Here is an 18,756-nt window from a genome sequence, read left to right as displayed (position 1 = left end):
CAAAAAAAATTGTGCTATCGTGAAAACGTGTTAAGTGGGCACGTGTTAAATGAGGAATTACTGTATTTCTGTCTTGAATTCTAATAAACTCTCAGCCTTGAGGATATCTTGTGGCAGTTATAGTTCCACAGATTAATTATACATTATGAAAAAAGAAGCTTTAGATTTATTGCCACAGAATGTAATTATACAGCCGGTCCCCAACTTACAGCCACCTCGACTTATGACCATCCGCACTTACGACCAAAGCGGTCGTAAATGCGGGCTCCGAGTTATGAATGCGATCCGTGTTTACTCAATGGGTTCCAAGTTACGACCATTCTGAGTTACGGCCAAGCATTTGGTCCATAACGTGTTTGTAACTCGGGGACCGGCTGTATAAACACCTGTCCTTGTATTATAAGGAACAGTAAATAATACGCAGCAATTCAAGTTACTTATTCCAATATATATATTAACATGAGTTTGTCAGCACTGAATTTCATCTGTCATGAAATTTCATCTCATAGACTCATAGACTTTAAGGTCAGAAGGGACCATTATGATCATCTAGTCTGACCCCCTGCACAATGCAGGCCACAGAATCTCACCCACCCCCTCCTAGAATAATCCTCTCACCTATATCTCATATATTGAAGCCTTCAAATAGTTTTGAAGACACCAAGATACAGAGAATCCTGTGATCTGTACCCCATGCTACAGAGAAAGGCGAAAAACCTCCAGGGCCTCTGCCAATCTACCCTGGAGGAAAATTCCTTCCCTACCCCAAATATGGTGATCAGCTAAACCCTGAGCATGTGGGCAAGACTCAGCAGCCAGACACCCAGAAAGTTCTCTATAGTAACTCCCATCCCTCCATTGACCTATTTACCGCTGATAATGAATGGTCAATTAGTTACCAAGATTATGTTATCTCCTCAAACCATCCCATTCATAAACCCATGTAGTTTAATCTTGAAGCCAGCTAGATCTTTTGCCCCCACTACTTCCCTTGGAAGGCCGTTCCAGAACCTTACTCCTCTAATGGTTAGAAACCTTCGTCTAATCTCAAGTCTAAACTTCCTACCAGCCAGCTTATATCCATTTGTTCTTGTGTCCACATTGGTATTAAGCTTAAATAATTCCTCTCCCTCCCTGGTATTTATCCCTCTAATATATTTAAAGAATGCAATCATGTCCCCCCTCAGCCTTCTTTTGGTTAAGGTAAACAAGCCAAGCTCTTTGAGTCTCCTTTCGTAAGACAGGTTTTCTATTCCTCGGATCATCCTAGTGGCTCTTCTTTGTACCTGTTCCAGTTTGAATTCATCCTTCTTAAACATGGGAGACCAGAACTGCACACAGTATTCCAAATGGGGTCTCACCAATGCCTTGTATAATGGCACTAACACCTCCTTATCCCTACTGGAAATACCTCGCCTAATACATCCCAAGACCGTATTAGCCGTTTTCATGGCCATGTCACAATGGTGGCTCATAGTCATCCTATAATCAACCAGGACTCAGAGATCCGTCTCCTCCTCCGTTACTTCCAACTAACGTGTCCCCAGCTTATAACTAAAATTCTTGTTATTAATCCCTAAATGCATAACCTTACACTTCTCACTATTAAATTTCATCCTATTGCTATCACTCCAATTTACAAGGTCATCCAGATCTTCCTGTATGATATCCCGATCCTTTTCTGAATTGGCAATACCTCCCAACTTTGTGTCATCTGCAATTTTATCAGGACACTTCCACTTTTGGTGCTAAGGTCAGCAATAAAAAGATTAAATAAAATTGGCCCCAAAACTGATCCGTGAGGAACTCCGCTAGTAGCCTTCCTCCAACCTGACAGTTCACCTTTCAATATAACCCGCTGTAGTCTCCCCTTTAACCAATTGCTTATCCACCTCTCAACTTTCATATTAATCCCTATCTTTTCCAATTTAACCAATAATTCCCCATGTGGTACTGTATCAAATGCCTTACTAAAGTCGAGGTAGATTAGATCCACTGCATTTCCTTTATCTAAAAAATCTGTTACTTTCTCAAAAAAGGAGATCAGGTTGGTTTGGCACAATCTACGTTTTGTAAAATCATGTTGTAATTTGTCCCAATTGCCATTAGCCTCAATGTCTCTAACTACTTTCTCCTTCAAATTTTTTTCCAAGATCTTGCATAATACAGATGTCAAACTAACAGGCCTATAGTTACCCGGGTCGCTTTTTTCCCCTTTCTTAAAAATAGGAACTATATTAGCAATTCTCCAGTCAAATGGTACAACCCCTGAGTTTAGAGATTTATTAAAAGTTTTTGCTAATGGACTTGCAATTTCATGTGCCAGTTCCTTTAATATTCTTGGATGAAGATTATCTGGGCCCCCCGATTTACTCCCATTAAGCTGTTCATGTTTGGCTTTTACCTCGGATATGGTAATATCTAACTCCATATCCTTAGTCCCATTTGTTATGTTACCATTATCCCTAAGCTCTTCATTAGCCTCATCTGTTGTGCTACCATTTCACCTAATTTTGTGTGTTTTATAAACAACTCACAATATTTGCTAGCCATGATTAAGTCACCTAATTTGTATTAATTAGTTGCAAACATTTCCTATTTCACTTTCGTTACCTCCTTTTTCATATCATCATAATATTAAACAATGTTGGCCCCAGAACATGTCTCTAAGGAACCTCTGTGACGGGGTGAAGCAACCCCGTCACTTGCCAGCGCTGCAAGCCACGGGCGCCGTGGGAGAAACCGCCGCCGCGGCCAGTTGTGACGGGGTGAAGCAACCCCGCCACTTGCCAGTGTCGCAAGCAGCGGGCGCCGGTGGAGAAACCGCCACCATGGCCGGGAGCCGGAGACCTGGCACGTCATCAGGGCGCGCCTGGGGGAGGCGATGACGTCACCAGCGCTCCTGGGCGGAATAGGGAGGGGTGCCCAGAAGTGAGGGGGGAAAAGGGCGCCGGCATAGGACCGGGGGATAAAAAGGACAATCCAGAGGAGAGGGGGGCAGAGCAAGGTACGGAGGAGGGAGACCGGCCTGAGTACGCAGGCTGGTAATTGACCGGCGGAGTGGTAACGACCCAGGGTGGGCTGCAGAACCCGAGAGCAGGTGTTTTGGGGGGTCGTCACCCCGCCTGCTACCGTCAGGAGACACGCTCCTGACGTTAGGGTCCTGGGTTGGGGTCCAGAGAGAGGGTGGGCCCGGACCCCCCACTCCACCCCGGTGGGCTTTAATCGCTGGACAAGCAACCCCGAAGGGGTACAAGAAAGGGGGGGGGGCGTATTATGACAACCTCACCGTAAACATTTGGCCCTCTGAAAATTGATAATTAATCCTATTCTTTGTTTTCTGTCATTTATCTGGAAAAGCAGGCTACAAAAATTACCCCACCTCCTACATGCTGTCATTGAAACCTTTTCTTCCAGGATGCCTCATGCAGTGATTGAATATTATTAAATATTTTAGAAACTATGTTTGTAAATTGTTGATGTTATCATGGCATTCTTTGTATACCATGGTCTGGGTTCACAGAGTTCCCACTGACTTCATCTGGGGCTAAGAATTCACATTTAAAAAGACAAGCAAATTATGTTGCCCTGCAGCATAAGATTATAGCATATTTCTTCATCTATGCATTGATGCTTTAGAATGACACTGTACTTGATGCTCACATGGCCTACTGCAAGATCTTAGTTTAAATTACATAGTTTCTTGCCAGGATGCGGGTCAGCATGGTATACATTTCACAGCCTGCCAGTAAAAGCCTCTCTAAGTGTATGTAACTTGGTTAAAATGTCTATTCCCTGATGATTTGTAAGTTACAGAAATAGTACATTGATCAGCAAGGAAGTGCTTTTAAATTTCTAGATACTGCGCATACATGATTAAAGAAATAAATCCGCCAGTTTGAGAAAACTCTGAGGCTTCAAACTGTCAAATAAAAGTCAATCAAAATTTGAAATAATTATCATTTTAAATTTTAGATAGTGGTAAAATGGTTAGAAAGTTATATTTTAAAAATCTCAAACCAACTACTGCACATTTTTATATTATTTTTAAAATTCATAATATGAAAAATCTATTGTTCCTAAAACACATTTACAACATACAGTGTAGCTGACGTCTCAGCCTAAAGAACAAAGGTTCTGGCAGACCTATGCATACAACAATGTGGTATACAAGTGAGAATTAGGAGAGGAATTTACTCACTTCATCTTCCAGATCTTTTTTAAAAGCAAAACTGATATATCAAACCTTTCAGATTGTTAAAGTCCATTGACAGAAGAATGCATATGCTATGATATTCTCCATTGGGAATTCCCCATTGCAATGTGTTCAATAGGTCAATAACATGCATTGACACAATGGAGACTGATGTCATACCAACAGGGTTCAACAACGCAATTACTGAAAAGTCTCTAAAAACAGCAGAAACTTTGATCTCACTTCTTACATGTTTCTATTAGACCTTGTTTTTCCCCCTTTCATTATTATAGAAAATTATAGCACAAACACTATAGTCAAGTAATGCTAAATATCTAGCTTCAGGCCACAAAAATGTTACAGGACAATTGCACATTTCACTTCTGATCATTCTGAAAAAATGTGTACATCTGCCTAACTTAAAGCATGTGGATAGGCCTATAAACTTCAGTGGAACTACTCATGTGTATAAAGTAATGCACATACACAGATATTTGTAGGACTGTTCCCTACCCCCCCTTAATACTGTGGTTATCTCCAAACTGTGGATGGTCTTTGGGTTAGAAGAGGGTGGAGAACCTAAGGCATGCCTGGATCTGGCCCCTGAGGCCTGGGGCTCCCCCTCAACATTGGGGAGTCTGCACTGGTGCTCCACCCCCACACCCCAGCTGTTCCATCTCATGGGGCAGGAGCACACAAAATCTACTATCCTTGGCCCGACAGATTTTTCCATGGGTCAGCAGCTCCTGACCCAAAAGAGGTTCTCCACCCCTGGGTTAGAAGCTTCTGGAGCTTCCTAGTCATTTTAATTTCTTTTGGGCTGAAGCCTGGAATACATATTTCAAATTTCACTGAATTTTCATTTGTGTGTATGTTTACTTTATTAAGAATTTATTCAAACATTATTTTATTGGATGAGATAAAATACAAATGATATTTTTCTAGTACTCTGTGCAAACACTCTATAATGGTTCTTTGAACAATGTTAACAATTTCTTGAAGTGTTAATGTACTCAATCAACATCTACTACATACACATAACATTTCTCTGGGGTTATATTTATAGTGGGTTGAACCTTGAAGTCTCAAGCATGGTAACTGGGTTCAAAAGAATTTTATAGTTTTGTGTTTAATTTAATATATACAGCTTTTGGTAGTTAAGATTTAAAAACATTCACATAGTTTTTGTGATAATCTTGTCCTCAGCACAAAGCTTTAGTAAATGGGTTTTGTGCAGGGAACTGTGTTTGAATACACCGAATCCTGCCAACAATATATGGGGGCACCTACACAGCAATTCTGTTGCAGTTCAAGGGCTGTATCAATGGCTTCAGTCTACTACATCTTCCTGCAACAAGACAGAATTTGTGGCTAGTAGAAACAAGTAGTTTTTGGACAAATTTGACACAGCCCTTCCAATCTTTCAGTGTCAATGGTCTCATGGACAATGCTACTATGGAACACTGATTAAAACAATTAAAAAATAACTTAATTTTATTGCAGTATATTGTAAATCTTAAAAAAAAACCAACCAAACAGATGTGACAAAAAATCTAATTAGTATCGACTGTCCCTACAAGCTAATTCCTAGTCCTTATGAATCCAAGCTACCTTTCAGTAGGAGTCTTGCTTGAATGAAGATTTTAGATTTGAGACAAGTTTTTAATAAACCTCAAGGTCATGCTTAAGCTTTTATATACACATTAAAGAGATATGAATCACGTATATATCTGACCTTTGAGACAAATTACATTCATTGGTGCAAAAAAAGATACTCATGGTAACCTATGTAGGAATAGTCCACAGGTACAATCAAAATCTCAATCTCTCAAAAATATTTTAACAAAATATGACCTTGTCCAAAGCATACAGAAATATGTAAAGCAATTAGCCAATAACAGTTTTAAACATTTTATGGTTCACTATATCGTGGGCATTCTTTTCTTCAGAATTTCAGAAATGTTCTAATTTCTATAAATATTTATTGTCAGAAGATCAAATCTTTATGGCTGTCAGATTTCCCCAAAATACAAACATTATGCAAAGTATTTCTAAATATATCAAAACCGTGTTCAAATATTTATGCAGCTTCTTAGCTAAAACCATTGTCCATATACAATGTATGTTGCTACCATGCAAAGAAGACATATTCCATTATGTCTAATTGGCTAATATTATATTGCCTGGCAAAATTCAATTAACAACAGATCTACCCATTTTAAAGACTTCAGCAGAGAGATGGAAAACTGACTGAACATCTGTGTTTTAGAAAAGAGGAGCAATATAAGTAACTATGATTATCTAAGAAATATTTCTGAAAGATTTTTTAAAATGATTAACATTTAGATATACTCAGGAGAATGGTAAATAATTTCAACTTAGTTTTTGATAAATTATAAGAGACTCCAGCTAACTGGCATAACAGAAAACATTATCTTCACAGATGACAGAACAAAATATTTGAGAATATCCTGTTAAAATTCTGGGATTTTCCACTTTCCATTTTTAAGATTCTAAGCCAAAGCTGTGATTATCTTATTATTAATACAACACAGCATAAGAAATCCTGTCCTAGATGAAAACAATGTCTTACATTATATTTAGCAAAGCAATTTAGATCCTGCACTGGACTATTTCATTTTGAATGAATACACAGTAAGAATGTTATTCAAAATACTGTAAGCTGCATGTCTGGTGATGAAGTCATATTTTAATAGATGTACCATGAACAAAATTGATGAGGAAATCCAGGTTTTTTATATGCAAATACATATAAAGCCCAAATGCAATTGTATACTAAGTTGATTCTGCACTGTGTGCAATTTAGCATACTGATTTAATTAATCAATGCAAAGCCCCGCATAAAAGATAAGCTGATTTAATTTTATTTGCTAGCAGTATTACAGGTTAAAAATTATTTGAAATTGCTCAATATTCAATGTAGTTCAATACTAGGAGAAGACAGTTTTCAGTCTCTTTGTGCTTTAAAGAAAACCTTAACCAATAAGATCTCTCTCTCACGCACACACACAAAACCAGAAAATGCTTCTTAAACATACCATTCATAATTTATTATTCAGCTAATAAAAACCAGTATGTGCCATACATTCATTCATTATTCTCAATCTGATCACTTTAATCACACATTCCTCAGCATATGGTACAATATTCCAACTTTACTTTCTGGAGCAGCTTTTTCCTATCTGAAAAAGGGCACAGCATGATTCTGTTAAAAAAATTTTTTTTTAAATAATTTTAATTACTTTTTTTTTAAACGTTGCATAGGCAGCCTATACAATGTGTTTGATTTAAATAAAGACTACTCCTATATCACCAACTTTTTGTTATATATTAATATTTTAAAATATAGCTTCTGGGAAAGAATGTATACAGTGTGGTACATTATTATTTCTCAAAGGAAGCTCTTTTATCTGATTCTGATCTGCACCATCACATTACCCACAAACAAACGTTATTCATACATTGCAAATCAAAGTTCTTAAAAGGTAAAACAAAATCCTACCTTAATGTAGCCCCAAGAAACTGAGAGTAAATAGTTTGCTTCAGGCATTTTTGATTTTTATACTATCAGTTTAATTAAAAATATTTAGCTCTTCTCTATCTGATACTGTAAAAGACTCTCCAGAAGAAAGGTTGTTATTATTATTTAGTTATTTTTTCTCATCTGAAGGTTTTCTGCATCTAGGTAGATATGAGGCATTTGGACATGAAATCCAATTGTGCGATCTTCAGACTGTATAAATGCCATTTGTAAAACTCCAGACATTCAAGGACTAGCATGAAGAGACAGCTTGGATGAGTTGAAGAAATATCTAAAGATCTAGGGATCTGCATATTTCCTGAACACCAGGACTTAATGAATAATGTATGTCAAGATGCTCAGCTGTTTGAAAGGCTGGTTCTAGCAACAGCTACCAAATAAGGACCTGAGGGGAAAGTCACAAACTGTGTTAAGTAATCCCTCCCACAAACCCCAACTAAGAACCAATTATGTTTCATCCTAAAAGATATCAATGCAAGGGATAAAGACATGTTGTATGCTAATTTCTGATTGGTTAACATGGGTGAATCTCCTGGGAACAGGGTATTTTTTTTCTTGTCTATGCTAAATTGTATTTAATAATGGCATTCCTGCCTTTGGTATTAGCTCCATGCCAAACTAAACTAAACTACAGGCAGTCCCCGACTTACGCGGATCCGACTTATGTCGGATCCGCACTTACGAAGGGAGCTTTCTCGCCCCGGAAGTCGGGGCGAGAAAGCCCCATTCGTAAGCTGCTCCGGTGCCCCTGGTCTGCTGGAGACCGTCTCCAGCAGACCAGGGGCACCGGGCGGGTTCCCGCGCTTCTGAGGCTTTGCCAGAGCAAAGCCTCGGAAGCGCGGGAACCGCTGCTGCTGCCACTTGGGTGCCGGTGCCTGTGGTCTGCTGGGGACCGTCCCCAGCAGACCACAGGCACCGGGACCCAAGCGGCAGCAGCGGGCGGGTTCCTGCGCTTCTGAGGCTTTGCCAGAGCAAAGCCTCAGAAGCGCGGGAACCCCCGCTGCTGCCGCATGAGACCCGGTGCCTGTGGTCTGCTGGGGACCGTCCCCAGCAGACCACAGGCACCCGGACTGAAGCCGCAGCCGCGGGGGGGTCCCGCGCCTCTGAGGCTTTGCCAGAGCAAAGCCTCAGAGGCACGGGGAACCGCCGCTGCTGCCGCTTCAGTCAAAGCGGCAGCAGCGGCGGTTCCCCGCGCCTCTGAGGCTTTGCTCTGGCAAAGCCTCAGAGGCGCGGGACCCCCCCGCGGCTGCGGCTTCAGTCAGGGTGCCTGTGGTCTGCTGGGGACGGTCCCCAGCAGACCACAGGCACCCTGACTGAAGCCGCAGCCGCGGGGGGTCCCGCGCCTCAGAGGCTTTGCCAGAGCAAAGCCTCAGAGGCGCGGCACCCCGCTGCCGCTGCGGCTCTGCTCCCCGTGTCCCTGGTCTGCTGGGGGGGGGGGGGGCGCAGCTAGTGTGCTCCCCCCCCCCCAGCAGACCAGGCTTTTGTTTTGGACTCTGGGGCAGAGCAGCTGGGGCGCTGCCGATTGGTCCTGCAGCGCCCGTGGGCACTACTGGACCAACCCGGCAGCACCCCAGCTGCTCTGCCCCAGGTCCTGATTCAGCCGCTGCTGGTCAGTTTCAGCAGCGGCTGAATCAGGACGTCTGGGGCAGAGCAGATGGGGTGCAGCTGGGTTGGTCCAGTAGCACCCCAGCTGCTCTGCCCCAGGCGTCCCCAAGTCAGCTTCTGCTGAAACTGACCAGCGCTGACTACAGGAAGCCCCAGGCAGAGTTGCTCTGCCCAGGGCTTCCTGGAATCAGCTACTGATCAGTTTCAGCAGTAGCTGACTTGGGGACGCCTGGGGTTCTTAAATTGATTCTGTATGTAAGTCAGAACTGGCGGTCAGTTTCAGCAGTGTCTGAATCTGGACGCCAGTTCCGACTTACATACAGATTCAACTTAAGAACAAACCTACAGTCCCTATCTTGTACGTAACCCGGGGACTGCCTGTATACTAAACTAAACTAAACTAAACTAAACTTGATTAGCTTATTTTTTTATTGTCAGTAGCATTTGCCAGCGCTATTTAAAGGAACATAGAACTTATCAAAAGGGGGATCAGTCTGTTATTTCAGCAGACAAAAATCACCTATTTTTAAGATGCAACAACTCACATGCCAACCTACAATCTTACAGTTCTGAATACATGTAAAGCTTCTATGCAGAAAGCAGAACAAAAGCACTATAGTCATGAAATTCTTGCTGTAGCTATGCAAATTTTCATGCCAGTGCCATACCAGATTAATGTAATTCTTTACAGGTATATTTCACTGAAAAGAAGTAAGTAGTTAAGTGATGTGTGTCAGTGAGCTGACTCAGAGCTCTACATGAAATATTTTTGAATCTGCCACTCAACAAACAATTAAAACTCAGAAAGATGAATAAATTATCTTGTACCATTTGGTGCAAAGCTTGTGTACTACTGCGACAAATTCCAGAGCCATTGCTGTGTCATAAGGGACAATTTTCTAATATGACAAGAACAATAAGCTTAAAGACAAGATGAATGAGATAGAGCACTCAATCGTAGCCCACTCTGCTGATTCATTGGAAGATACTTATTGACCACAGTCATGAGGGAGCTTTCAGATGAAGTGGTTTTTACTCCACTGAGTGATGATGCTAGAAAGCAATGGAGGCAGCAGTAAGTGCTTGAAAGGGAATCAAACCCCACTAAAATCAGTCACAAAAAATGAAGTTAACAGATCTCCTTACAGTAGAACTGGAATGCAATAGAAATAAAGCAAGCAGGTACAGGCATCACAAATCTCGTGCACAATGTACAGCATATTGATAAGGAGTATATTATATAATTAATTTGTATTGTGTACTTCAGAAATGTAACTTGGAGTAAACAAATTGCCAATAAATATTCTCTTACACAGAGACACAATCCAATGTGCCTCACTCTTCTGTGCTTATACAGGGAAAATGTCCATAAAATATTTTACCTTTGGAAACACAGGTTGGCTACTACAGCCTCAGCAGAACATTAAAATGGCTCCAAAAGGTATCTGAGGAAAATATCTACAGTACAAACCACTGGAACAGTACACAGCCAACCTATAGCACAGTGAGCTATATGCTAGAGAAGTACTTTTTATTTAGCATGAAAGCAGCTGGCCATATATGTTGTATTGTTTTCACTCTCCTAGTAGCTTCTGCAGATGAGCACTGCTGCCACCTATTTGTGACCAAAATTACAATTTACAGATTTTTTTTTTTTTGCTGATTTTTCAAGTTAAATGTGGTGAAAATGATGTAATAAAATTCTGGTCTTAAATATTACAGAAGAAGGCTAATGAATAATTCCTTATCATCCAGGCTCAATTTCCTTAAACAATTTTTTTTGATTAAATGGGCACAGATTATTTCCCTGAGATTTGCACAAAGAGAGGGATTTTCTAGCAGATCTCTTCTGTTCTGTTTGTATAGCACATCAGTGACACTGTTTCATTTTGGGGGTTCTGTAGAATGTTCTTTGATATCTGATGATGTGGAAGAGTTTGGGACCAGGCAGTCCAGATGTAGAGAATGCAGGGCCAAGGGATCACCTTCATCATTTCCATACATATTGCTAAGTGTAATAAAGTCGGGAGCTTGCAAGCATGACTCCTTTTAACAGACTGTGCAGCAATTATAAATGCTTAACTGTAGGGACAGGATTCTAGGGTCCACAGAGCCAGCAGGAAATTCCCCACCCATTAACTGTTATAGAGGATGAGATGGGTGATCTAAACCATGAAACAGAAATCATTACATTAACAGTGAGCATATATTTCAATGTGTATGAGATGAAACCTTCACGCATAAAGCTCTTATTGCAGTGGCTTATACGAATGAACATTACAAAGGTAAGTTTCCAACCAGGGTTCTTATTTTGATATGTTAAGTCTGGTTCAAGAGAAGCTAAAACTAGTCCTTAAATACAGTATGGGTACGCCAACACAGCAGTGTTATTTCGGAATAACTAACGTTGTTCTGAAATAACAGTCCGTGTCTACACTACAAGCAGTTATTTTGACATCATGTGAAAATAATGTTGAGCTGGAGAACTTCTTGCTCCAACTCCTGTAACCCACATTTTACAAGGAGTAAGGGATGTTGAAGAAAAGTGCTCATTCTCGGACTTCTTGCTGTGTAGATAGTGCCAAAAGCCAAAATAAGCTATTTCGACTTAAGCTATGCAATTGACATAGCGCAAGTTGTGGAGCTTATTTCAGCTTTAGCCCTGCTATGTATACATGCCCTATGATTTTTTTTCAACATTTTAGCTAAAAATACAAAAGCTGCTACAAAAGAGCGCTTTAAAAATTATGCATTCTCTTGCTCTATGTGAAAATACTATATTTTACTGAATATTATTCTCTAGATTAACAAACGAAGGAAGGACACATTTACTTTAAAATTACAATTTAGAGTTTGTCTACACTTAAAATACTACCGCAGTGTGCTTTAATGTAGAATGCTGAGGGTTCTCCTGTCAGAAAGTAATTCACCTCCCCAAGAAGCAGCAGATAGGTTGATGGAAGAATTCTTGTCTGTATGGAGACTTAGGATAGCTTAGCTATGTGCTCAGAAATGTGTAATCTTCATGCCTCTGAGTTAAACTGACCTAATTTTCTAGTGTGGACCAAACCTTAGTGAAGAATACAATTATGTTTTTTATCTAGAGCATGTTAAATTCCTTTAGTGAAGTTTGCACAATTTTGCCCATTTTTAAAAAGATGTTTTATAGAAAATCTATAAATTACATTAATACTGAGTTTGCAACGTGAAATTTTTCTTGTAACACACAGGAGTCTGGCAACCTTTATAAGTGAATGGCACTGAATTTTACACTGTTAGGGTACGTCTACACTACAAAGTTAGTTCGAACTAACGGATGTTAGTTCGAACAAACTTTAATAGGCGCTACACTAGCGCTCCGCTAGTTCGAATTTAATTCGAACTAGCGGAGCGCTTAGTTCGAACTAGGTAAACCTCATTTTATGAGGATTAAGCCTAGTTCGAACTAGCTAGTTCGAATTAAGGGCTGTGTAGACCCTTAATTCGAACTAGTGGGGAGGCTAAGGCTTCCCAGGTTTCCCTGGTGGCCACTCTGGCCAACACCAGGGAAACTCTATGCCCCCCTCCCGGCCCCGGACCCCTTAAAGGGGCACGGGCTGGCTACGGTGCCCGTGCCAGGTGCAAGCCTGCCAGCACCCAGCCAGCAGACCCTGCACCTGGCACAGATCGAGCCAGCCACCCGATGCCCCCAGCCCTCCCCCTCTTCCCGGGACCAGGCTGGCGGCTCCCGGGAGCTTGCCCGGGACCGCAAGAGGCGGGCACCCGCCTGGGCTAGTGCGGACATAGTGGACCTTCTCCACGATCTCCGCACTAGGCACAGGAAAGTGGCCGGCTTGGGCAGGAGAGCTGCCAGCCTAGCCACCCAGGAGCAGGAGTGCATGAAAATCAAGGGGGTCCACTGAGACCCCCGACCCTGAGCCCTGAGCTTACAATGGCCGTCCTGGGTCAAACCAAAGGTCCATCTAGCCCAGTAGCCTGTCTGTCGACAGCGGCCAACACTAGGGTCCCTGGAGGGGATGGACCGGAGACAGTGACCAAGCCATTTGTCTCGTGCCATCCCTCTCCAGCCTTCCACAAACTTTGGGCAGGGACACCACTCCTACCCCCTGGCTAATACCACTCCATGGACCCAACCTCCATGACTTGATCTCACTTCCCTTTAAACTCTGTTCTAGTTGTAGCCTTCACAGCCTCCTGCAGCAAGGAGTTCCACAGGTTGACTCTTTGCTTTGTGAAGAACTACTTTCTGTTACTAGTTTGAAGCCTGCTACCCATTCCTTTCCTTTGGTGTCCTCTAGTCCTTCTTTATGGGAACTAATGAAGAACTTTTCTGTATGCACCCTCTCCACCCAACCCCTGCTTTTAGAGACCTCTATCCTGTCCCCCCTCCGTCTCCTCTTTTCTAAGCTGAGAAGTCCCAGTCTCTTTAGCCTCTCTTAATATGGGACCAGTTCCCAACCCCTGATCATTTTAGTTGCTCTCCCCTCTCCCAGCCTCTCTCTTCCCCTCTCCCACCTCCTTTTCCCAGTCTCCCTCAGTTTTGTTCAATAAAGACAGATTCCATTTTTGAACACAATTGTCCTTTATTTTGTACATCAAGAAAAGGGGCTAGGGAAGGGTAAGTGCAAGGAGGTGAGGGAGGAATGGGGCACAAGCCCCCGATGGGGAGGACTGGGCTGGCTCTGTGGGCTTCTGGGGGTGGAAGCTCTCCTGCAGCCCCCCAATTGCCCCCTCTCCCCAGATGGCAGCCTGCGGCAAGTGCAGCCGGGCTGATGCCCGAGTGGTGTGATGTGCCCAGTGTGGGCACTCCGGGCACTCCAAGCCAGGACTGGTTTTCAAGCGAGACACCCCTGAGAACTGTCTGTCTGGGGTGGGGGTCGGGACCCTTTAAGCACAGCCCTCGGCTAGCCTGAGACAGCATCTCCACGCTCTAAGTCCTCCTCTGATGCCCTGCCGGCACTGCTTCCGGCCATCCTTAATCCCTGTTCAGGGTCCACTTAATGTGGACATGCTAGTTCGAATTAGCAAAACGCTAATTCGAACTAGTTTTTAGTTCTAGACGCGTTAGTTCGAATTAGCTTAGTTCGAATTGACTAATTCGAACAAAGTTAGTTCGAATTAGCGCTGTAGTGTAGACATACCCTTACTTATTTTAGAAGTGGTTTAAACTATTGATAACTAATTCACATACCATGGAATACTTCTGCAGTTTGCTTTAGGACCATTAGTCCACCCTCAAAGGAACTGACAATTCACCCAATATATTGCAATATAATTTTGCTGGTGATGCCAACATGACACCTGACTTGGCTGGGAGGAAAAAAATTGTCAACCACCTTACAACTTTAAACTTGGAAAATTCACACACGTGACTTGTTTATCTTTTTGGCTGATTTTTGTTTTCAGTTCTCAAAGTTGGAATGAGTCACTAATGGCTAATAGGAGATTTTGGAAAACAAAACTATTTGCAGTAAATAGCAATCATGCACTATAATTACTTAGAACAAGGAAACAGCATACATTCAAGGACTCAAAAGATTCTCTTAATGAACATAAGGGTAAAATGGGATATTCCCAGGATTCTCCTCCCAGATACTGAGTATGGTAAATGAGAATGGTAAAATAGTTAATCGGGATGCTGAAAAAGCAGAAGTGTTCAAAAATATTTCTGTTCTGTATTTGTTAACGATCAGGATTATTTTCTTGTATCACGTCAGGATGATGAAATACTTTCCAGACCATGAGTAATTGAGGATGTTTAACAACATATACTAGAGATACTAGGATAAATAGTTTTTAAATCTACAGGACTGGATAAGTCACATCCAAGAGTCATAAAAGAGCTGGATGAGGTCAATATCTGATTGCTGATGTGAATTTTAATAAATCTTGGAATACCAGGGAAATTCTAGAACACTAAGGGTATGTCTAAACTACAGAATTTTGTCAACAGATGCTTTGTCGACAGATACTGTCGACAAAGTCTCTGTCGTAAAAGAGCGTCTAGACTACAGCCAGTTCTGTCAACAAAGCAAGCTGCTTTTTCGACGGAGAGTCTAGACGCTCTCTTTTGAAAAAGCACAGTGTGCATGCAATAGCGCCTTTTTCGTCAAAACTGTTGAAAAAAGGTGTTATTCCTTGTAGAATGAGGTTTACCGCCATTGACAAAACTGCCGCGTTCTGTTGACTTACTGTTGACAGAACTTAGCGGTAGGGTAGATGCAGGTATAGTTTTGTCGACAAAAGTCCATTTTTGTCGACAAAACTTTGTAGTCTAGACACAACCTAAGAGCGGTAATATGCCAATACTCAAAAAAGGGCAAACGAGATGACTCAAATAACTAAAAGTTTAGTTAGTCTGATATCAATCGGAGGCGAAATAATGGAAAAAACTGATGAGATTCAATTAACAAGGAATTAAGGACTGTACTTCAATTAATGCCTCTCAGCACTGTTTTATGGAAAATAGGTCTTGTCATATAAATCTGATTTCATTCTTTGAGATTATAAAAGTTTATTGATAAAGATAACCATGTAGATAAAATATATTTAGACTTAAATAAGAAGTTTGACTTAGTTACACATGATCTGATAATTATAAAATGAATGCTATAAAATATAAAAAGTTCATTACATATACAGGCAGTCCCCGACTTACGCGGATCCCACTTATGTCGGATCCGCAGATACGAACGGGGCTGCCATAGAGTACACAGACTGTGGGACCTCGCGGTCCTGCCGCCGGTGTACTCTGGGGCTTTCTCTGCGTCTCCCTGGTCTGCAGACCAGGAAGACGCAGAGCAAAGCCGCGGAGGGGCTCGGGCAGCGGGGCAGCCCCACTGCCCGAGCCTCCCTCCCCCCCCCGCGCGGCTTTGCAAAGCGGCGGGGAAGCCGGCGGTGGGGCAGTCCAGGCGCGCCTGGGCTGCCTCGCTGCCCGAGCTCCCCCGCCCCCCGCGGCTTTGCAAAGCTGCGGGGGGGCTCAGGCAGCGAGGCAGCCCAGGCACGCCTGGGCTGCTCTGCTGCTGGCTTCCCCGAGGCTTTGCAAAGCCGCGGGGGAAGCCGGAAGTGGGACATCCCAGACTCCCCGCGGCTGTCCCGCTGCCGGCGTCCTCAGAGGCTTTGCTCCCCGTCTCCCTGGTCTGCTGGTCTCCAGCAGACCAGGGAGACAGGGAGCAAAGCCACGGAGGACCCAGGCTGCGGGACCGTGGTGCGTCTCGGTCCGCTGCCCGTGTCTTCCTGGTCTGCTGGGGTGGGGGTGGGGGGGCGCAGCTAGTACGCCCCCCCCCCCCAGCAGACTAGGCTTTTCTCCGGACGCCTGTGGCAGAGCAGCTGGGGTGCTGCCGGTTGGTCCCGCAGCGCCGCTCTGGGCGCTACTGGTCCAACCCAGCAGCACCCCAGCTGCTCTGGTCCTGATTCAGCCGCTGCTGGTCAGTTTCAGCAGTGGCTGAATCAGGACGCCTGGGGCAGAGCAGATGGGGTGCTGCTGGGTTGGTCCAGTAGTGCCAAGGAGCAGCGCTACTGGAGCAACCCAGCAGCACCCCAGCTGCTCTGCCCCAGGCGTCCTGATTTAGCTGCTGCTGAAACTGACCAGCGCTGACTACAGGAAGCCCGAGGCAGAGTTGCTCTGCCCCGGGCTTCCTGGAATCTGCTGCTGATCAGTTTCAGCAGCAGCTGACTTGGGGACGCTTGGGGTTCTTAAGTTGATTCTGTATGTAAGTCAGAACTGGTGGTCAGTTTCAGCAACGGCTGAATCTGGACGCCAGGTCCGACTTACATACAGATTCAACTTAAGAACAAACCTACAGTCCCTATCTTGTACGTAACCCGGGGACTGCCTGTATTAAGTAAAGCCTAACAGATTGCTAAAAATAGGTGTTAATGGGAAATAATCATCAAATTTTTTATGTATTTTTAGTGGTGTTCTGTAGCACTAAGCCTGACACTACTCAACATTATCATTCATGATGTGAAAGTAAATATAAATCACTGTTGCTAAAATCTGCAGATGACACAAATACTGGCAAATGATCATGATGAGAGAGAAAAATCATGAAGTGTGATCTAGATTGCTTGGTGAGCTGAGTCTATTCAAGCAAAATTCATTTTAATGCGAAGTTATATATCTAGGAACAAGGAACGCTGGCTACATCTACAGAATAAGGGACTATAGACTGAAAGCACTGATTCTGAAAGGATTTAGCTTCCAATGTGATGATATGGCAAAAAGGGCTAATGTTAGTAGCAAGTTGCAGTAAATGGGGGATTTCACCTGTGTATACAGCACTGGTGAGACGATTAGTGAAGTGCTGTATCCAGTGTTGGTACTGACATTTTAAAAAGGATATTGAAGAACTGAAGAAGGTGCTGCAAAGAGTTACTAAAATGATTCAAAGTCTGGAACAAATACTTTACAGGGAAAGATTAAAAAAAGTTCTTTTTGTATATCTTAACAAAAAGACGACTGACTTGATTATAAAATGTAAGGTACCTAAATGGGGACAAATACTGGGTACTAGAATGATGACATGTTTCAGAGAGGTTCCCAAGATAATCTGTTTCAGAAAAACAACAAGGAGTCTGACGGCACCTTAAAAACTAATAAAATTGTTAGTCTTTAAGATACCACTGGACTCCTTGTTGTTTTTGTGGGTACTAGAAGGTTCTTTAATTCAGAGACGGCAGCATAACAAGATTGAAAAATTAAAAGCTAAAGGCAAACAAATTCAAATGGGAAATAAGGCAAGTTTTTAACAGTGTGTGATTAACCACCTGATTAATTTAACAGGAAAGTAGTGTATTGTCCATCTCTTGATGTCTTCAATTCAAGATTAGATGCCTATCTGGAAAATACACTTTAGCCAAACACAAGTTATAATTTAGTCAAATACAAGTTACTGGGCTCAATACAGGGGTATGTTAAGTGTAATGACCTGTGTTATGCACATATTAGATTATTTAATGGTTCCTTCTGCCCTTAAACTCTATGAATCCATGAATATTTGTCAGAATTCAAGGGTGGATATCATATCAAAATAATCACTTCAATAATTACCATTAATTAATTTCAGATTGTTCTGAAGAAGTATCTCTCTCCTTCAACAGGATTTTAACTTCCTAACAAAGCATTTAACATGCAAAAAAAAAAAAAACAACAAAAAACTTACAACTCCTATATTTCATTATGGGCACGTCTACACTGCAGGGCAAAAGCTGAATTAAGATATGTAACTTCAGTTACATGAATTGCATAGCTGAAGTTGAAATATATTAATTCGGCTTTTGGCGCCTTCTATATAGCAGGAAGTCGAAGGAATAACACTCTTCCTTAGACTTCCCTTGCTCCTCATGACATGGGGGTTACAGGAGTAGGAGTAAGAAATCCTCCAACTTGACT

General features: G+C 42.5%; 1 protein-coding gene across 9 annotated transcripts in view; it reads right to left on the bottom strand.

The window, feature by feature from the left end:
• PDE4D (phosphodiesterase 4D) overlaps positions 1–18,756 on the bottom strand; it is a 1,060,501-nt gene that overhangs the window by 26,528 nt on the left and 1,015,217 nt on the right. Inside the window, exon 1 of one of the 9 annotated variants that reach the window (XM_075932872.1) lies at positions 7,719–8,415. The exons of the other annotated variants lie outside the window; for them this stretch is intronic. Coding sequence (XP_075788987.1) covers positions 7,719–7,766 — 48 coding nt within the window. The 5' untranslated portion in view covers positions 7,767–8,415. Of the gene's footprint in view, positions 1–7,718; positions 8,416–18,756 lie in introns of those variants that run through there. 9 annotated transcript variants of the gene reach the window in all.

Source organism: Pelodiscus sinensis, chromosome 6, assembly GCF_049634645.1.
Source record: "Pelodiscus sinensis isolate JC-2024 chromosome 6, ASM4963464v1, whole genome shotgun sequence".
NCBI classification, from domain to species: domain Eukaryota; kingdom Metazoa; phylum Chordata; order Testudines; family Trionychidae; genus Pelodiscus; species Pelodiscus sinensis.
The sequence above is the reverse complement of the archived record's forward strand: the minus strand, read 5'-3'. Positions and strand labels throughout refer to the sequence as shown.